Raw genomic sequence first — 21433 nt, forward strand, 5'->3', positions numbered from 1 at the left:
GCGGCGGCCGAGCCTGCCTTGGTCTGGATAACCGTTGCGCGTCAGCCGTCAGCTGCAAGGCGCCTGGCGGCCCAGCTTGCTTCGAGTTGGAGCGAGAAATGTCAGAATGTTGGGGTAATACTCGTCAAACGTTTATTGTACAAGCCGACATGCTAATGATTCAGGCATAAATAAATGAATAAATGTGTAAATAATTAATTATATAAATCAGCATGAACCCAAATCACAGTGGGTAAGATAAGAATAGCGAACGGAGGTAACTTCTTGTATGAATGTAGGCTCGTCGCTCGAGTACAAGTCTGTGAGATCACCTTTTTCTTCATAACGTTTCCTATGCCGCTTTGTGTTTGTTTTATCGTCTCAAAAGTTTTATCTTTCGGCACACAACAGGTAATATTGCAAAGTAATGTCGTACCCGTACCACATTTAATCCAGTTTGATAGATAACATGAATCAGAGATAACATGATTCCTGTTATCTATGCCAGTTGATAATCTGATAGGTATCGCACGGCAACTACGATGCTCCCGTTACAATGTTGGTCTCCGTGACGGGATTGTGTGTTACCTTGAGAGACAGCCGATAACATGTCTCACTCTCCGTCTTTCTTCAGGTCTCTGGTGAACAACCACGTGTTCTTCCAACACCCGGACTTGGTGCGCATCCTGCGCATCCACGAGAACGTGATGGCCATCATGATGAACACTCTGGCCCGCCGCTCGCAGGCCGAGAACGAGTCGGCCAGCAATGAGGCGGAGAGCAAGGTGCGCAAACGCATTCGGGAACAGAGCATGGGTCACAGACTGGGCAGGGATCACAGAGAGCACGGATCACAGACTGTACGGGTCAGGCGGAATGCGGGTGGGATACAGGACATGGGTCACAAACCGGGTCGCACCGAGGGTCGGGTCATATTGGTTACGTGTCACAAGGTTCATAAAGGGCTTAAAAGTCACGAGTTACACGGGTATTGAATCACGGTAGGTCTCGGTTCATACAGGTCACAGTCAAGACTCACACAAGCAGTGAGTCACGAAGATGACGTAGGCCACAACCGCGTCACACAAAAAAGTTGCGTTTTGGGTTACCTCATCTTATCACTGCAGCCGATGAAGATCAAGCCATGCGCGTCGTACACAATCATACAAGACTACTTTAAAATCACGGCAAAAGATGACGAAAGCGTTCTTTCTGTGCGAAACAACAGAACAAAGTTGTACGGTATCATACCACCATCTGGCTGCAGAATCGAAAGTTTTGTTTTACTTTGCTGCTTTGGGATATCGCAGTTTGAAATGTGTCGTGACGCGGCACCATAATGCTATCTGCTCATAAATAATGCTGTAAAAGCTCCTTTGCGTGCCTGAAATTCTCGGTCAGGATTGCTTCTATCGCTTCTGTCGCTTTGACTACTTCTCGCTTTTCGCAACTTACTGCCGTTACCAAACGGGGCAGGAGAGCCCTAGTCAGAGCTGGTTACCGTTTTGTACCTTTTTTAGACGCCTACTGGACGGTCTACCTACACCAAGTCCCCTTCTTGTCCCACATTCGTCTGTCCAGTGCTGGCTGATGATGCGTTGCTGTCTGACCGCTCAGCTGTTTATTGATTTGATTGATTCATAATCGATTTTTCATTATGAAACGTACGTTTATCGATGTTTTAAGAGTGAATGATTAATCAGTTTTATTGCTTAGTGAATATCGATAAAGCAAGCTAGCTTTCGGATGATCAGGTTACGGTGCCTTATCTACATTCCTTCCTCGCTCAGTAATACCGATAGGCATGATGATGCCCCGAACGGTTTTAGTAGTCGACCCCTCCCTCACATTGCTTGATCGCCAGCTAATGCATGAGCTTATTAAGGAACAACGAACCTCAGTCCAAATAAAATTGCACTGAAAGAAAACCCGGCTATGGTGATCAATCATAAAACGCTACTTTCCTTTTCCGGCTGAAGCGCACTGTTCGCCTAAGCCATCTCGTTGGTTCTTAATGTCTGCCGGTTTAATTTCTCCCCACCGTCCGCCCCATAGGAGCTCGGCCCGTACCCAGCGGCTCTGCTCGTGTACATTTTCACCTGGATCATTTTTATTTCACCTTTCACCCTGCCGTTTCGTTTTTAGATGGCGCACGAGCAGATGTCGACGACGAAGGTGAGACTCGCTTTTGCACGTGCTGCCGCTCTGACCCCACCAATATGTGTGTTCTGCGTGTGACTGTGAGTGTATGTGTGTCCGATCACCCGGAGTTGATTCTCACGGGGCTATATATTCGTCCAGTCTTCGATGTGGTTCCCCTGTGCTTAAGTTCGCTATTTTTGGAAATTGTCTTCGTCAGTCGCCACCCAAAAAACCTTTGGGCTGTCAATCTGTCCTGTGTCTTTGCTGTTTTGAATTAGTTATGTGGCGTCTTAGGCCTAGAAATAGTCGCTCTCTCACACAAACTTAATTTTTAGCATCACTTACCCGATATATCATGCATACCGTTTGTAAATATGCCTCCTCAAACTATCTTATTTATTTTACATATCTCACGACGAGAATTTCTTTTCTCCATGATGTTTTGAATGAAGTTTTTCCAGCTTCAAGTCATTGTTTTTGCCTTCCAGCTGAGCATACACTGGTGCGCCTATCCCTTTTACTTCTACACATTGTAAGCCGTTTTGCGATTTAAGTACCTACATGAAATGTCCAATGTCCACCCTCTTGGATGTTTGACTTTGCCTGCCTCTATGATGTGCACTGCTACGTTTATTACGATTCGTATTCCGTTTCGTGTATAGAGTAGAGCGGAGGATTATACCTTTGCCGGCGTTTGTGAATACGTGTGTAGTTTTCGGTGCCATTTCTGTCTGTAAATTCGGTAGCTGTGTGTCATAAGTGTCCACACCGGCTCAACTAGAGCTCGTAGATCGTTTTTTGACACTTCTCAGTTCAAAGGAAGACGTCGGGGGTTATCCAGGTGACAAAAAAAGAAGGAAAATCTCATTTTGATATTATGAACACTCGATTCGTGCCCGTGCAAACACTGATGTCATCTGATGGCGTAAACGGCTGTAACTCGCAAAATAATGCACACCTTCACACCTCGGCTGAAAGACAGACAATGGAATGATAACGTTGTCCTTTCGCAACTCGCAAGGTTCTGTTTCGTTTTCCTCCTGCATCTTTTTGGCACTGAACGCCACTTATTTTTACAATTATTTGACAGCCCAAGATTTATCACATAAACATATATGCCTGAACATTCATGCGGCTTTCACATATTGATCTTTTTGTATCCAAACAACGTTCGGGACTTTCGCGAAATGAACACGAAGCGTGTCGAAATGAAACGAACTTGGATCGCTAGGGGATACGTTGTTCCGTCTTTGCTAAGTGAAGCTGGAGTTATGAATGGTGGATGAAATCGGAAAACTTTTTTCCAGATGACATTAGCACAATTTATTTTACAAGCGATTTAACCCTATTAGTGGCAGGGGGGGTTGTTTTCATCCACCTCTCAGGTTTTTCGGGAATATCTCCGAAACCGCTGAAGCTACGATGCTGAAATTTTCTGACTTTTCCTAAAACTAAATTGGGCACATTCCCTGAAAATTTCAAGTTCATAACTTTACCAGGGGCGGCTCCAGAGCACTGGGAATTGGGGGGTCCTATTCGTGAAGCGAGTCATTTGGGCGAAGATCACGATGCTGATGTATTATAACTGTATGCACCAGTTTTACGAACAGTGAATGAAAGGTATCATGTGATAACATATACACAGTTATTGTGCATCCTCTTTTGACACGTTTTTGCTAGAATAGGCGGATCCAGGCGTCCAAAAAGGGGGGTTATGTTTTACCTCCCAACATAGGTGCCCTGACACCGCCTATGCATGACCAATACAATTGTAGTCCTTCTCTCATAAGAAAATTGTAACATAACAAGACTATTACCACCCTTTTTAGAAACAGTACCAACAAAAACCTTATTTACTATACTTTTTGTGTACCCCCCATCTCAATGATCTGTATCCGCCTATGATTTTTGAAAATGCATATTTTTAGGATCCATGTGAATTCCTGGTTCATTCTCTATCGATCGGCAAAAGTTGCGTTAAGATTGGTTCAGAAACCTGGCCGTGATAAACAGTCTAAAATGTATCTGCAATTTGCCCGTTTTTACCCCCCTCTACCCCCCTATTGACATTTTTTAATTTTTATTTTATTGAAATGTAGATCACGTTGAGCGAAATCGAATGCCGCCTCCCGATCGAGCCCGCCTTCAAGTGGTGGGAGGTGTGGGTCCACCCGGACCCGCCTCTGCTGGGGCGACCTGCGGAGGAAGCCAAACGGGCTCAACCTGCCCTCTCCAGCGAGGGCCCTGGCGGTGGCCGCCCGGCTGCCGCTGCGTTGCTGCGCCACCTCAGCAATCGACACTCAACGCCCGGGGGCGGCGTACGCCCATCGGCAGGCCTGGAGCCGCGCTTGCGCGGCTCGGCCTGCTAAATGATTAACGACGGGTCAGCGCCCCCCGCCGGGACCGACGACGGCGGGGAGGCGCCAGCTGTGAGACCGGGTACCCGACACCGTCGCAGAGCCCGCAACCGACGATATCGCCGTAACAGAGCCCGGAGAAGTCTCCTCACCCTTGTGGTGTGGAACGCGGAGGGCCTCCGCCCGAAGATTGCGGAGCTGTCCCCCTGGCTTCTTGAGGCCAACGTCGACGTACTCGCGGTACAAGAGGGCCAATTCCCTAAGACGGCACCAAGGATACCTGGCTTCCAGCCCCCAGTCGTGACTCGACGCTCCAGAGGCCGCAGAGCTGGTGGCCCTGTGAAGGGAGGCGACGTCGCCATCTACATGCGTGACGGTCGTCACTTCACAGTACTGAGCGGCCCCTTCAAGCCCGGAGCAGACGACACCACCGAGATCTGTGGCGTTCGCCTACCTGGTAATCCCGATCTGGACATCATCAACATATACCGCCCGCCCATCCGCTCAGATGAGGCAGACGAGAGACAAGACAACTTCGATCCCGACTACCTCCCCACTAGCGACAACACCATCGTCGCCGGCGATATCAACGCCCACCACCCGCTGTGGGACGCGGACTGCGAAGGCCCGGATGAGACGGGCGAGAAGATCGCTGCGTGGCTGGACAGGACCGGCTGGGTGACCCTCAACGACGGCCGCCCTACCTTCACCAGCTACCGATCTGGCGGGCAGTCGGCCCCGGACGCCGCCTTCTGCAGCCCGTCCCTGGCGAGGAGGTGCAAGTGGGACACAGGCCCAGACATGGGCAGTGACCACCTCCCGATGCTCCTGGAGCTGCAGACTGGACAGTCGGCCCCCAAGAGGATCCGGAAAACCAAGTGGTCATTCAAGAAAGCCGCCTGGCTGGCCTTCCAAGAGATGTGCGAAGCCGCCTTCCAAGGAGCGGAATCGGAACACGAACCAGTTCAGAAGATGGCTACCAGGTTCCACTCGATCCTCCAACAGGCTAGTGTTGCCCACGTACCAAGAGGGGCACGAGCCGACGCCAAACCCTGGGCTCTGGACCCGGAGCTGGAGGAGGCAATCGAAGACAGAAGAGCGGCGAGAAGAGCCATGCAAAACAGTAACAGGGACCCCCAGGCCAAGGCACGTTGGATCGAGGCCAAGAGACGCGCCGCTTCCATCGAGCGCCGCGTCTCTCAACGACACTTCAGAGACTTCGTGTCGAAGGACCTCAACAAACACCAGAGCCTCGGGCGGGTCCACAAGATATTGAAGATGTGGGAGGGAGCGTCAGATGACAACCACAGAAAACAAGAAACCATGGAAGACAACGGCCGCACCCTGGTGACGGACAGGGACAAGGCAACGGCGTTCAACCGCACGTACGCCTACGTTTCCAGACAGGTGCGAGCCAAGTCCATCGATCGCCGGGCCAAGAAACAGCTGAAAGAAGCCGAAGTCCGCACCTGCGTAGAGTGCAGGGGTAACAGAACGGGCTGCTGCTCACCGTTCACGGAGGAAGAACTGCTGCGTCAAATCTCCAGCGCCCAACTGAAGAAATCGCCAGGACCCGATGACCTGTGCAACGAGCACCTCAGACATCTGGGCCCGGTGGCTCGCAGAGCTCTGCTCCGTCTCATCAACGCCTCGTGGCTTACCGGACTGGTCCCGTGGCAATGGCGGCGTGCCGTCATCGTGCCCATTCCCAAGCCCGGGAAGGACCAACGGCTCATAGCAAGTTACCGCCCGATTGCCCTGACATCCCACATCGCCAAACTGGCCGAACGACTCGTCGCGACTCGACTAAACCACATCATCGCAACCCGAAGCATGATCCCGCCTGAACAGGTTGGCTTCAGAGAGAAGCGGGGTGTGGAGGATGCCATCGCTCGTCTAACCCAACAAGTTCAGGACGGATGGCAGCTGAAGCCGTGCCCCCCATCCCGGAGACAGCTGCCGGACGGTGAGTCGGCGCAGAGATTCGTCCTCGTTGCGTACGACTTCGCACGAGCGTACGATAAGGTGGACCATCGCCTCCTGCGTGCCCGGCTCGCTGAGATGGGAGTACCGGCGTGCTTCAACTCCTGGGTGTGGAGCTTCCTCAGAGACCGGCGGGCTTGTGTCGAGCTCAACGGAGCAAGGAGCGGCGAGCGCGTCTACAGGGCAGGGCTGCCCCAGGGCAGTGTCCTGTCCCCGACCTTGTTTTTGTTGTGGTCGGCCCCACTAGCGTCAACCCTCCGAGCCCTGCCGGGCACTACTCCGTACATGTTTGCGGACGACACCTCCACACTGTGCTCGGGTAACACGATTGAAGTCGCGCGGGAGCGGGCACAACGAGCGGCCGATACCCTGGTCAAGTGGGCCCGGGAGAACAAGATGGAGGTGGCGGGCCAGAAAACCCAGCTTCTAGTTCTGTCCCAGAGCCACCGGGACGCCGTCGGTTGCCGCATCCGTGTGGCGGGCCAGACGGTGGAAGGAGGCCCTGAACTGAAGTTACTCGGCGTAACGCTGGACAGGACTCTGGGGTTCGGCCCCCACTGCAGGAACCTCCGCCGCCGCGTCCGCCCTCGCATCTCTCAACTTCGACGAATCACCGGTCGCAGCTGGGGCCTGGAGGAGAGACAACTCCGGGCCGTCGCCAACGGCTACGTTAGGGGAGCCATCGAGCATGCGGCGGCCGCCTGGATGCCGGCGGCCGCCAGGACTAACATTGAAGTTCTGGAACGCGAGATGCGTGCCGCGGCCCGAGTCATAACGGGCTGCATCGGGTCGACCCCCATCCACGGAGTGATGGCCGAAGCCGGCGTGCCCCCGGTCGCGGCGCGCCGCACAGCTCTGGCGGCGAGGATGCTGGCGAAGGCCATGGCACTGCCCGAGGAGGACCCGCTACACCGACTGGCCGTGGCGGACCCACCGCGGCGCCTCAAGACCGTCTGCGGATGGCGCCAGTTGGGTCGGGAGGTGTGGCGGACCCTTGGAGTGGAGCCACCGGTGGAGCCGCTGCTCCCCGTGCGCCCCCCGCCCTGGCAACCGACCGGCACGATCAGCTTCAACCTGGACATCGGAGCGGGGCTCCCAGCCGGAGCTGCCGCCTCCACGAAGAAGGAAGCCGCCCTACACCACCTGGCGTCCCTGACCCAATGTGCGACCTGGGTGTGGACCGACGGGTCGGCGACTGGAGGCGTTCTCAGTGGAGGGGCCGGCGCGCTGGTCGTCCACGCCGATGATGACCGCACTGAGCTGAAGAGGCCCGCAGGAGCGCTCTGTTCCAGCTTCAGGGCGGAGATGCTGGCCATCGCAATGACCCTGGAACACCTGGCGACACACCCTCGTGACGGCACACTGCCAATAATAATCTGCACCGACTCACAGTCTGCCCTGGCTGCACTGAGAGAGGGGCCTTCGGCCCAGAGGACGGTCCAGGGGGCGGAGATATGGAGCCGCCTGCTGGAAATCGCCACACCGGACCGCCACGTGACGCTGCAGTGGGTCCCATCGCATTGTGGGATCCCAGGCAACGAGGCGGCGGACGTGCTGGCAGGAGAGGCGGCGGCGCTGGAACAAGAAATCGCCTCCATCGACGTCAACACCATCTACAAGGCTGCGGCCCGTCTAGCCAGGGACCAGGCGGCCAGGGACAGACCGTCATACCCAGACCCGACACGCAGAGCGGCGACCGGCTGGTACCGGGAGCTGATGGGTACGAGATACCCGCCCCCAGTCTCCGGCCTGGATCGGCGGGCAGCCATCGATGTCCACCAGATCCGGACTGGCCACTGGAGTGGATCGACCCAGTTCCTACACTCCATCGGCCGGAGCCCCTCAGCCGCCTGCGCCCAATGCCGGGACCTGCTATGCGAGGCCGCCCGGTGCCCGCTGTGCGGCGAAGAGGCGGACACCCCCCGGCACATCCTGCTCACGTGCCCGGGCCTGATGGGTGTTCGCCTCAGAATCCCGGCCGTAGGGAACATCCTACCAACACCCGACGAGGTCTGGCGCAGTGACGTGGTGGCGGCCCTGGTGGCCGCCTTCAGGGCCCTCCAGAGCCGATGAGGCTACGCCGCGGGGCCACCCGCGGCCGGAGGGAAAATCAACAACAACAACAAATCGAATGCCGTTTGAATTTTGAAAATCGGCCCGTTAGATCTCGAGATATCAAGGGGGGGGGTCGTAAACAGCCCTGCCACTAATAGGGGTAGCCAGGAGCCTGCCACTAATAGGGTTAAATGAGTGAAATCAAACAAAAACATGCGTTGAAAAGTGTTCTACCGACGAATGACCCCCATTGTCCGATGCACACCGCAGCTTGGTCTCAGTTCTATGTTCCTTTGCATCTGCACTTACTTGTGTTCTTTTGGCGTGTGAGTGTGACCTTGGCCGCGCCTCAGGACACGTCCCATGAGATGGTGGTGGCGTGCTGCCGCTTCCTCTGCTACTTCTGTCGCACATCGCGCCAGAACCAGAAGGCCATGTTCGACCACCTGCAGTTCCTGCTGGAAAACTCCAACATCCTGCTGTCGCGGCCGTCTCTGCGGGGAAGTACACCGCTCGATGTCAGCTACTCGTCGCTGATGGACAACACGGAGCTGGCGCTGGCGCTCAGGTCAGTGGCAGGCGGTGGCAGTGACAGTCTCAGTGGCAGTGATGGTATCTTTGCCAATGCTTATTCTCAGAATCATGATATTGGCGGTGGTGATTGTCGTTTCGGTGGCAGCAAAGCTCAGGTGATGAAGCAGTTGCGTGCTCACTGGTTTTTATTATTGGAGCTGGTCTGCCAAATAGCTAGCGGCATTGGCATTCAGCATCGCTACTCGAAAGCCTCATTTTAGACCTTCAGACCGCCTTCGGAGGCCCGTACATCCCGTTGAAATATCCATGTCGCCCTATGTAACTTTGCGGCCATGCGCCCGTCTCACTGTCACCTCGTTACTGTGCCCTTCAGAGAGCACTACCTGGAGAAGATAGCCGTCTACCTGTCCCGGTGCGGTCTGCAGTCCAACAGTGAGCTGGTGGCCAAAGGCTACCCGGACCTTGGCTGGGACCCGGTCGAGGGCGAGCGCTACCTCGACTTCCTCCGCTTCTGCGTCTGGGTCGGAGGTAAGGTGATCCCTCCGGTATCAGCTCATCCTCAGCGCTGCTCCCTGACCGGTCTGGCGATAATCGATTTTTCCTCTGCCGTCCCGGCCTTTCGAATCTAATATTTGTATTCAGATGAGTTAGCCCTTAATGTTTATTTGTATCTTTGCCTCGTCCAACCAAATTAGAGCATAGATGAAACGATCAGCTGTGCGTGAAGTTTGGTTGTGTCCCTATGTCAGGACAATGATGTTAAGAACGGCGAGTTAAAAGTTCCTACTATATCCTCTAGCTCGGAGATTTGGTGAATAAGATCGGAGAGCTGCAGTGTACATAATGACAAACTGTTCCAATTAGCCAGACGATAACGGTTATCCGCGTATAATCTCTATACACCCGCTTTTATCTAGGTGAGAGCGTTGAGGAGAACGCCAACCTGGTGATTCGGCTGTTGATCCGACGGCCCGAGTGTCTCGGTCCGGCCCTGCGCGGAGAGGGCGAGGGTCTGCTCAACGCCATCAACCAGGCTAACAAGGTGGGCTTTATTGCAGTGTTTCACAATTTTTCACCGTCAGTGGGTCACTGGGAGCCGATCCGGTAAAAGATAACGATGTTGCTTCCGAATAAGATTGTACGCGGGGGGGGGGGGGGCGTCGTTCTTACACACGTTCCTTTTCTGAGTCAAAAGCGATATATTCATGTCTCATTGCGCTTGGGATCAGTCTTCTACTGATCATGCCACTCTTGCGACCATTGCTGACCCATTCTACACATTTGACCCGTCTGTCACCAATACACGACTCGCGTTCGGCCCTGCCTAACCTCACCCATCCGCAGATGGCCGAGCGGATTGACGCGCAGAACAACGGAGCGGTCGAGGCTGACGGCGGAGCGTTCAGCAGCCACCCGCGGCCGCTCAGTGACGACGACGAGGATTATATCAACACGGGCGCGGCCATCCTCAACTTCTACTGCACCCTGGTGGACGTCATGGGTCGCTCATCGCCCGAGGAGTTCCTCATCGAACAGGTGATGCTTTCACTGAAAACATACTTTTTAAAACTTTTCAGAGTTAGCAGCGGATGGTGAGTGAAGACGTGTGTGGAAAGGTATCAACCCACGCTGGTGGTATATCTTGAAAACGCGAGGTTTTTGACAATAAATTGATGTTGTAGTTGCTCTTCTTCACACTGAATGATGTGCGCACTGTGCATCAAATAAATTGTTCTTCCAGGTGGGTAACTTAATGGTGAATGTTGATCACTGCATGATGATATGTGACAGTTCTGTAACCGTCGTTTACCGGTATATCCCAGTTTGTAACCGTTTTCCTGTGTGGCGTACAGGGAAAGAACGAGTCGCTGCGAGCTCGTGCCATCCTCCGCTCGCTGGTGCCTCTCTCTGACCTGGAGGGAGTGCTGAGCCTGCCGTTCACGCTGAGGGACGGAGAGGGAGAGGACGCATCCAGCAGCGACATGCCGGCGGGTCAGTAAGACACGGAAGGGGACGGGGAGGGACGGAGAGGGAGAGGATGCATCCAGCAGCGACATGCCGGCGGGTCAGTAAGACACGAGGGGGGGGGGGGGCAGGCTCGGGACGGTGTTGCGGAGACACGGGAGAATTGTACGGCATATACGCGTGAGAGTGACACTAGAGGATGCGCGGAAGATTAACTCGACAAACAGAGATAGAATTGGGTACAGGGACACTGTTGATGAAAATGAATAATATGGAAGAGAGAGGGAGGAGGAGAAAGAGGTGAAAGGTCGGGTCAGTGGCACAGACGGGCAGCAGAGACAAAGCCAGCTGCTGTGAGCCTGCAGCAGAAAGAGACCCATCGAATGTAATGCACAGGTCATTTCAAACGGACTTGGGAGAAAGGTTGGAAGGAATTTGATTTATCCAATAACCACCTTCTGTCCGTATTTGTCTCTATAGTGCGAACGCTACTAATTCGCTACCGGTTGTTTCTCGTTCAGGTCTGATCCCGTCCCACAAGCAGTCGGTGGTTCTGTTCCTGGAGCGTGTTTACGGCATCGAGGACCGCGAGCTCTTCTTCCGACTGCTCGAGTTCGCCTTCCTGCCTGACCTGAGGGCCGCCACCGTCCTCGACAAGGTCAGTAGTTGCTTATGTTGGATGGAGTACGTAGTGATGTCCAGCATATCCATTGTAATCAATATCACCTGTATCTGATCCTGTGTTCATGGCCAGCTGTGATCCCCAGCAGTTATCAAACATCGTCAGCTCGATTGGACGGCAGATTTTTATTGAAATAATTTTCCTTATTTTATTGAAAAAGGGGCCTGTGCTGGGTCTCTGAAGTGCCAATAAAGAGGCGATCTTCTTTTGGCGAAAGGCCGATTCGCATTTCGCTGATATGCGAATTTACGCGTCATTTACATGTATGGTATGGTAACTGCTATACAATTCGTAATCGTTTTCCAATGAACATTTTTTTTGCACTATCTGTTACATTGTTCGCCCCCTCAGAGTGACGGCGGCGAGTCGGACATGGGTCTGGCTCTGAACCGCTACATCGGCAACTCTATCCTGCCGCTGCTCATCAAACACTCGCGCTTCTACGCCGACGCCGACAACTACTCGAGTCTGCTGGACGCCACGCTACACACTGTCTACCGGCTGAGTAAGAACAAGATCCTCACCAAGGGACAGCGAGAGGCCGTCTCGGACTTCCTGGTCACACTCACCAGGTGGGTGGGTGGTGTTCATTAAGGGAAGCGGCTGGCGCATAAGGGAATGGCATGAGATGACCTGGGATTCGAGATGGGACGCTGCTGCGATCCAGTGGCTCTGTTCATTGTATTAGTCTGACAATACAGTAACTGCCTACTTTCGCTGTCAGGGAGCTGCATCCGGGAATGATGCTGAAGCTACTGCGGAAGCTAACGGTGGACGTATCCAACATCAACGAGTACACCACCGTCGCTCTCCGGGTGAGAGTCCTATCTTCTTCATAAAACCTTCACCATTTCACTGGGTTGTAACAAGAGTATTGACGCGTCAAACACTGGAGCAGCATTTACACATATGTACCTACGAGTCCACCAAGGTGTCTTCGAGTTTCGCTGTTTACGAGGTACATCATACCACAGTATTCGATCTTTACCTGTCTGCTTACGACTTCCCATACACCTCATATGACCAATGGCCCATGACCGTGGTGTAACCTATAACCGTTGCGTTTTCCGTGTTTCAGCTTCTGACGCTGCACTACGACCGTTGCGGCCGCTACTACGGCTCTCCGAACGGCCAGGGCTCGTACGGCTGTGCCAGTGAGGAGGAGAAGAGGCTCACCATGATACTCTTCTCAAACATCTTCGACTCGCTCGCCAAAATGGTATGTGTGTACTGTGTAGCTGGCTAGTCAGTTTCGACGGTAGTGACTCACGCTTCTTGTTTCCGTTGAAATTCGAATTCACTAATGATGAACATGCAACACTCGGAAGTACTTCATAGGAACTAATCGTCGTGCGTTAACGCATCATTGTGCCTCTCTGCACACAGGAGTACGACCCAGACCTGTTCGGTAACGCTCTGCCGTGTCTGACGGCCATCGGCTGCGCGCTGCCGCCCGACTACTCGCTCACCACGGGATACGAGGACGAGCTGTTCCGACAGAGCACACGAACAGATGCCAAGTACATCCCGCAGCCCATCGACACCAGCAGGTGGGTTGCTGGATTTAGGGCTGCTTATAGTCGCTGAGAGGGGATGGGAGGTCCGTCTCCGTCCACAGCATATAGACACCAGCAGGTGGGTCAAAGGCTAAGTATTTATTGCTCTTTACTGGACCGAAAAAGTCCAGTGGAGGAAAATATTGCATAACTTTTGAAGGAAGGCGTATTCATTTGCTGGTGACGGTGAGCCGAGGCCTTTTTTGTAGCTAAACGTTTTTACATGTTTGTGCAGTGTATACAACGTATTGAGTACAAGATATCCGACATTCTGCACGCCTCTGATTACTCTTTCAATGGGTCTTTCGATTTTGCGTCGTGATTACTAAAGGCCTCGGCTCACCGTCGTCGCCTAAGAGCATCCACGGTCTCAGTTTGTCTCCACTCGCACCGATCATGACGGAATTTTTGCGCTACCCTTAGCGTGGCGCTGACCAAGGAGATGGTGGACGTGATCCAGAAGTTCAGCGACCACTACCACGACGCCTGGGCCTCGCGGAAGCTGGAGAACGGCTGGTTCTACGGCGAGGAGTACAACAGGGAGGAGCGGACGCACCCCCGCCTGAAGCCACCCTATATGCTCTCCGAATATGTAAGCTTAGCATAGTTATCCAAGGATGAATTCGTGGAAGGAAACAATGCGGACTGTTATGCATCTCTTTCTTCGGTGGCTTGTATCTGGGAAAGGGTGGGTAGGTATATGGTTTCGTAAACCGTGAACCTACAGCTATGCATGTACCTCAGAAACTGACCTGCTCTCTGGTACCTTGTTAGTTGACCTCCTCCCCGTACACCGTGCCGTGACCTACTTGTCGCCAAGCCCTGACATGCCGTGTGTGCATTCCTCAGGAGCGGGAGCGGTACCGAGAGCCGGTACGCCAGGCGCTCACCGCCCTGCTCGCCCTCGGCTGGACCGTCGAGTACGGAGAAGCCGACACTCTCAGTCCCAAGGGATCCATCCGACGCAGCTCGTCGCGACAGGATGTGGTAAGAAACGTGGCGCAGTTCGAAACCAACCATCAGTCAAGGCTAGAGCTTATCAGCGAATCAAATATTGACCCGAATGTGAATTACTTATTGGTGAAATTGCACGTCAATAATGACATTTTCTAGTGGACGAATTCGTCATGCTAATCGTCAGTTAATCATATATGACGGATTGTTCTAGCGGAAACAACTAATTGCTGCATGAAACTGGTCTACACTGAACTGGAATATAATCCATGTGCTGTCTGCAACGCGATGCCGGTTTCCACTGTCGTCTAGCGCTCGTCTCCCCGTCTCTCACCTGACGCTCGTCTCCCGTCTCCCGTCTCCCATCTGACGCTCTCGTTTTCCATCTTCCAGCCACCGATAGCGGACTCGAGCAGCGGCGGCGGTCCCGCCAACTACAACCCCCAGCCGGTGGACATGACCAACCTGACACTGAGCAGAGAGATGCAGAACATGGCCGAACGACTCGCCGAGAACGCCCACGACATCTGGGCCAAAAAGACCAAACATGAACTGGAGGCGTCCGGTGGGTCCACTCTCATATTTTCTACCTAGCGATCGCTTGCTCTGTAGTACAGTCGTTTTTGCACCGTTCAAGGACCTTCAAATTTTCCGTCGTATGCTGTAGCCTCTGATTATTGGTAATGAATGAAGTCGGCTCGATGATATCCTGACATCTTGTTAATGGATAAGACGGTGGCAAAGTATCGTCGGTGGATTTTGATATGAACTGATGTGCGAACAGCTGCCTTTCAGTAACTGCATATCATTGGATTGCATCAGCTATGCTGTACTCGTATGTTTTCAGTGCTTATGCAAGTTTCCATTTCGTTTTCAGCGGGCGCCAGCGCCCACCCTCAGATGGTGCCCTACGACCTGCTCACTGACAAGGAGAAGCGCAAGGACCGAGAGCGATGTCAGGAACTGCTCAAGTACCTCCAGTTCCAGGGCTACAAGCTGGCCAGGTCAGTCGGGGGCATAACAACTTTGGCATGACTGCTCTTGTCGTCCGCGCAGTCGGACGCTGGGACTCTCAAGATATCTTGTTCGTGTTCGAAACGCCCGCCTGGCTAGGATGTTCTGTCACTTTTGAGCGCCCATTAGCGATCTATAGCATGTGGTGCCGACTTTTGGCGTCAGATGCCGACCTCTAAAAGTAATAACCCTTTCTAACGTCCGTCACCGATATAAGAAAAATCCAGTAAAAGCTTCTAGCGTGCCTGTTGCATCTAATGACGTTATCTAACATTCGGTTGCGACCTCTTGCATCACCAATGTCGACATCTTGCGTCTGTTAGTCGGTTCTGATTACCCGCCTGTCCCCCACTGCCCACTGACGTCCCCCCGTCCGCCGCAGAGCCCGCACCTCCCGCTCGGACAGCGAGAGCCAGGAGAAGGCCGCCGCGGCCGCCACCGAGCGCCGCTTCGCCTACAGCCTGCTGGAGAAGCTGCAGCAGTACCTGGGCAGCGCGGCGCTCAACATGAAGGTGCTGGTGCCCAGTCAGAACCTCGGCCATCGCGTCAGCTTCAAACGGCCGTCCAGGGACGTCAAGTTCTTCTTCAAGGTGCGTCTGACTGGTTTGATGGATAATGGGCACAGGTTTTACATCCGACGAATAATGTCTGTCGTGGGCCAATCCCATGGCAATGAGGCTTGTGTATAAGTAGTCAGACTTTTCACGATGGAGGCGTGTTTGCTGATCTCACGCTGTGGCCGGATATTTTAACGCTGTAAGCAGCCTTTGGTCATCATTTTTGTATAGAGACAAGTCTAGGCAGTGGCCTACTCAGTGTCTGACACCTGCAGGCGTGTACCTGACTGCTGCCCCCTCCGCTCCTCACAGGTGGTACTGCCACTGATGGAGAAGTACTTCAGCACCAACAGGAGCTACTTCATCGCCGTGCCCACCGTCACTAATATGGTCGGAGCGGCCAGTCTCAAGGAGAAGGAGATGGTCGCCAAGTGAGTCGCGAAGGACGTATAGCGCATCTGAGACTGCAACATTACGAGGCTTAACCTCTTGTAAAATCTTCAAACTCTGCTGGATCGTGGGTTACGCAACCTGTCAGTTTCCGACCCGTATAGTCACGTTTCTGTTTCCGATTTCTATTTTAGTCTGTTGGAGGCTCAGCTAGTTTGATATCTTACCTCCTCTAAATTCCTTGGGCTAGATCATGCCTCTCAGTTGGCCCAGCCAAATCAAAACCGCTTGATGCTCTGCTGCTGATCGCTTACCACTGGCCTCAATCTCTTCGACAGCGTGTTCTGCAAGCTGGCCCACCTGCTGAGGATGAAGATGTCGTCGTTCAGCAGCGACACCAGACTGGCCGTCCGATGTCTGACCGTGCTGGTGCGAGCCGTCGACGCCAGGTCAGTGATCGCTCCGTCGATACCTCGTGCAGCCGTCCCCTCGTTCATTGATGTTCGCTGATGGGTGGCTATAACGATGCACGCTTTGCCTTCGGATCAATTTTAATCGATGTTTTTTCGGTGTTCATTGACAATTATCTTTCTAGCCAATTAAAGATTGCAAGAACGATTGGATAAGACTATGCACAGTTGTCAGTTGTACAGGTGTCCATTCCCAAATCGAACTTCTTGCGAGCGCCTGAGGCACCGCGCGCGTGCGTGGCCTGTATCATGATTAAAAGCAACCTTAATTCACCATCACTTTATTTGGCAACAAGTTAATGACCTGTGAAGGGAACATAACACGGCGCTAGTTATAATACACATCCGACACTAGCTGCGTTCTTGGCGTTTCATTCATGATACAGTCACCTCGCATGTATGACCTTCGCAAGTCTCACACGGTACTATACTTATCGCTGACTTTTGTGTCCTTCCCTGCAGGTCGCTGGCCAAACAGTGTCCCGAGTTTGTCCGCACCTCGATGCTGACCTTCTTCAACCACGCTGCGGAAGATGTGGGCACCACGGTGCAGCATCTTCAGGAGGTAGGTGCGGCGTGCGCCGATTTTATTTTCTCTCCCTTCCTGCCCGTCCCTGCCTCCCTCAACGACCCTACCCTTCTCTGATCTGCGCCTTATTTATGGTCCTCGATTTTAACCTTATTTCCCTTGCTCTATGGCCACTCATTTCTACCCGTTCCGATTTCTTTCCGTTGCTACCTGCCCGGAGTGACCTGGTCTGATAGCTTCCGGGTCACCAGTCCTCGATACCATTCGGCCACCGCCCTATGCCCTCTTTCAGTACCGTGACCTCATACAAACCTCAAACACCGCTAGGACCGGCCGCCTGTTAGTGGTCGAATTGCTCTGTGAGAGGGTCCTGCCGACATAGTGCTCCAACTTTTTCTTATAGAGTTCAGCGGAGAGTGTGGTGACTTGCATCTGCCTTTGCTTGGAGATCTTTCTTAGATTGTTCTACTATAAAATGGCATACTTCATCCGATTGCGGAATGTGGAGCACTTAGCGCGATTTTGTTAAATGAATAATCACCCTGTAACTGTAGCTGATTTAGTGCCTGTGATGACGTCCATTAATATCATTCGGTATTTTTAGGTGGCTGGATTCTTACCAAAAACGACGGTATTGCTTTTGAACAGATTGACAGCTTGCTGCTGTGGTGGTTCAATGCTCTCTAACTCTTGTACATAAACTATCGCTCACTTGTCTATACGCAGCTGAGCTATGCTGTTTCACTTTTTTATGAGAACCTTTTTTACCTTTCCAACGATTTAAACCCGCGTTCTGTAGCATTTTGGAAACTTGAGAACTCTCCACTGCTCCGGGATGTCAAAACGCACTTTTTCCGGGATTCTCTACAGAGCTTGAAGGGACATGCATCTAAATAAATGTTTAAGAGCATTTAGAAAATAAATACCCCCGTTAAAACCCCGTCGACTCAGCCTCTCAAAACGCCGGGCACGGCACACAAATCGGCATCGGTTACCCGATTTGCCGGCGTTGCTTAGCTGGCCCATAAACGGGTCCCCTGGCCTCCGCGACTAAACTAGCCCTTGTCTGATCGGTCAAACCATAATCCTGTGTTTGGTTGGTCGCACCCAGTGTCTGGTGAAGTGGGGACTGCTCAACATAAACGTTAGGGAACGAGGCGGAGTCATACAGGTAGTGTTGGAGCCGGTGGCGGCGGCGCCCCGTTCCGCCCCGCGCCGGTATCTACCAGCTCCCTCCCCACCCCCCACCCCCACCCGGCCGTCGGCCTGGCCCCAGTTTGGATTGGTGTTGAGTTTTCCCTTTCCTTGGGCATTCGGTGGAGTTAGCTGGTTTGACGCTCATTTTGCACCCTGAAAGACCAAATCAAACCCACACATCCCGTTGAGTAGGGCGATGTGACCTGTATTACTATCTAGTGATTGCACTATGTGCACAAGCATGTGTGTTGACAGTCGACACTAAACATACCTATTTTTAACCGCACCATTCATTAGCTTTCCATTAACACTCATCACTTACATTGTGTCATTATCTCTGAGTGCAAAGCTGCGTTTAACAATTCACCGTGCCCTGCAATCCCAGGTCAGCTTTATTGGGCTATTGATTGCTATTAGTAGCTTTTGCAATTTTCATCGTTTTTAATCATTTTAATCTGTACACACGTACCGGAAGTAATTCAATTTTCAGTGCATAGCTTTATTTTATTTTTATGCCACCTACTTGAATGACGATTTTGTGCGTATTCATAAGCTAAATCAAATTGTGATTTTCGATGGAACTTTATGAAATGAGTTTTCAGAGGCCGGTGTACTTGCCTGGTGCAAGTACCTACACCGGCCTCTGACGAGCAAGTTTTGCTATTTTCTTGTCATCTGCAACCTTCACACAGAAAACGAGCCCAAAGTTTGAGGCTGCATCATTGTTATTTAGGAGGCATTGCATTACTTATGATGTGTTCGCTAATTCGCTTCTAGTTTGCCAAGCTTACGTTTTCCGACATTTCTGCCCAACCGTTCCGTGTCGCCCTGCCACTGACCCATGCCCGCGCCCTTGGCTCCCCCGGCTCTCAGGAGAAATACAGCTACATCCGCGGCACGCACCTGAAGACGTCGTCGTGTCTCAACTACGTTCAGCTGGTGCTGTTCCCGGTGCTGACCGCCTTCTTCGACCACCTGGTCGTCTGCGAGTACGGAACTGACCTGCTCCGTGAGTAGAGTGGTGCGACTCTTCTCTCTTCGACGTTGGTGCTAGCTGGACTAGAGTTCAATCATAGTTTTGAAAGTAGTTTGGCTCTCAATGTTCCCTTATTGTAAAGTAGGTGCGATCGCCTTATGTGTGGTTTGTATAATTCCGCTGATTTGCGCCGTGCCGTTTTTCAGTGGATGAGATCCAGGTAGCCTGCTACAAGCTGTTCCATGGCCTTTACCAGCTGGGAACAGACCCGAATCTTTCCAACCAGAGGTCAGTAGATACCCGACACTGACCTATGAATCAGTAGGCACACAGTGCTCGGCGTAATGTCACGCGCCGCCGAACATGATGGAAGGCTGACGTGTAATCTGGAGTCGGTGTTCAGCACGAAGTTCATGTCAGGCACCGGAAGTAATCGTACTGTTACCATTCTTTGCAGCAGTGACTGCTGCAAAAGACTGTCCTTTTTGGGCCTAGAAAGTCACCGTATCCTGTTTGCAATACTGTCAGTGACTTTTTTTATTTTTCCTGTAAGTGTCTTGTCAAAGTATATAAAGTGTCACCGCTGGTCTCCCTGTGTGTACAGGAAGTTCATCAAGGCGGAGCTGGACCGCCACCGCCCCTCGCTGGGAACCTGCCTGGGCGCGTTCGCCGCCTGCTTCCCCGTGGCCTTCCTGGAACCCGATCTGAACAAATACAACCAGTACTCGATCCACGGACGGCTGCAAGAGAGGTCCCTCGAGGCACAGGGTAAGGTCGCCAGGTCATGGGAGGAGGGACGATGGGAGCTCAGCTGGCTGGGAGGAGTGCTAATGCGCGAACGGTGCAGCAGAGATTATTGCAAATGGGACACGCCTCAAATGGATTTACGAAAATTTGATGTTTTCTTCGATTCGATTTTCTTCTATTCGATTTGATACGCGAAATGCCAATGAGAGAAATGAGACGATAGGTTTTACTCAAAACCAGTGACTGTCCTGCTCCCTCTTACAGAAGTGACAGCCTGCTTGACCTGTGTTGCCCCGGTCCACTTTCAAATGTAATGGCCCGTCTGACCTGTTCTGCCCTTCCCCCGTTACAGAGGTGATGGCCCGCCTGGAGGCGGCCGTGCCGACCCTGGAGGAGATCCTGAAGATGGTGGAAAAGTTTGCCGAGAGCGGCGGCAAGTACGACGAGGCGCGCCACATCGTCGACTCGCTGCTGCCCATGCTGTGCGCGTATCTGCCGTTCTGGTGGTCGCAGGGACCGGACAACGCCGGCGAGGGAGAGTGAGTACCGGTCACTGGGCACTGGGAACCTGGGGGTACTGGACAACGCCGGCGAGGGAGAGTGAGTACCGGGTACTGGGTACTGGGTACTGGGAACCTGGGAGTACTGGATAACGCCGGCGAGGGAGAGTGAGTACCGGGCTCTGGGTAATGGGTACTGGGTACAAGGTACTGGGTACTGGGAATCCGGGGGGCCGGGACCGGATAACGCCAGCGAGGGAGAGCGAGTACCGGATACTGGGAGCCGGGAGATGGACTGGACAACGCGGGCGAGGGAGAGTGAGTACTGGATACTGGGTACCGGGAACCAGGGCCTGGCAAAGTCGGTGAGTGAAATGAGTGGCAGATACTGCGTGCGCTTAGTGAGTAGTGCCTACCGGGCAGGGCGGACAACAAGATAAGTGATAAATGGGCAGGCACTTGGGTGCTATCAATAGCAGTAACTGCAGGATAACTGCTTTGCGCACCAGTAGCTGCTGAATGACGCCCTACCCCGGTCCACGTCCAGAACCCAGAGCACGACCCGCGTCACGGACGGCCACATGAACCAGCTGCTGAAGAACATCCTGCACCTCATCAAGTCCAACATCGGCAGCGCCGAGGCGCCGTGGATGACGCGTATCGCCGGCTACGCGCAGCAGATTATCGTCAGCTGCTCACCGGACCTGCTCTACGACCCGTACCTGCCGCTCGCTGAAAAGGTGAGGTAGTCCCAGTCTGCGGAGAGGATGAAGTGAAACAAGGTGAGACAAAAATTGAGATAAGCTACATGACATATTTTTTCATAATGCTGAAAATGAACCAATG

At 53.0% G+C, this 21433-nt stretch overlaps 1 protein-coding gene across 7 annotated transcripts in view; it reads left to right on the forward strand.

The window, feature by feature from the left end:
- Nucleotides 1–21433, forward strand: part of LOC122368271 (ryanodine receptor-like) — a 124521-nt gene that overhangs the window by 52872 nt on the left and 50216 nt on the right. For 4 of the 7 annotated variants that reach the window (XM_043342042.1, XM_043342044.1, XM_043342041.1 and 1 more), the window contains 26 exons: nt 614–764; nt 2125–2154; nt 8870–9084; nt 9424–9578; nt 9968–10092; nt 10395–10586; nt 10904–11042; nt 11537–11673; nt 12049–12269; nt 12422–12512; nt 12776–12916; nt 13084–13247; nt 13677–13845; nt 14103–14240; nt 14601–14772; nt 15085–15211; nt 15604–15811; nt 16091–16209; nt 16507–16617; nt 17101–17203; nt 18279–18338; nt 19238–19373; nt 19547–19628; nt 19945–20108; nt 20440–20626; nt 21135–21327. In XM_043342042.1, coding sequence (XP_043197977.1) covers nt 614–764; nt 2125–2154; nt 8870–9084; nt 9424–9578; nt 9968–10092; nt 10395–10586; nt 10904–11042; nt 11537–11673; nt 12049–12269; nt 12422–12512; nt 12776–12916; nt 13084–13247; nt 13677–13845; nt 14103–14240; nt 14601–14772; nt 15085–15211; nt 15604–15811; nt 16091–16209; nt 16507–16617; nt 17101–17203; nt 18279–18338; nt 19238–19373; nt 19547–19628; nt 19945–20108; nt 20440–20626; nt 21135–21327 — 3730 coding nt within the window. Of the gene's footprint in view, nt 1–613; nt 765–2124; nt 2155–8869; nt 9085–9423; nt 9579–9967; nt 10093–10394; nt 10587–10903; nt 11043–11536; nt 11674–12048; nt 12270–12421; nt 12513–12775; nt 12917–13083; nt 13248–13676; nt 13846–14102; nt 14241–14600; nt 14773–15084; nt 15212–15603; nt 15812–16090; nt 16210–16506; nt 16618–17100; nt 17204–17771; nt 17799–18278; nt 18339–19237; nt 19374–19546; nt 19629–19944; nt 20109–20439; nt 20627–21134; nt 21328–21433 lie in introns of all 7 variants that reach the window. The other 3 variants (XM_043342047.1, XM_043342048.1, XM_043342046.1) reach the window with 3 other exon arrangements.

Source organism: Amphibalanus amphitrite, unplaced genomic scaffold (assembly GCF_019059575.1).
Source record: "Amphibalanus amphitrite isolate SeventyFive unplaced genomic scaffold, NRLGWU_Aamphi_draft 000935F_arrow, whole genome shotgun sequence".
NCBI classification, from domain to species: Eukaryota; Metazoa; Arthropoda; class Thecostraca; order Balanomorpha; family Balanidae; genus Amphibalanus; species Amphibalanus amphitrite.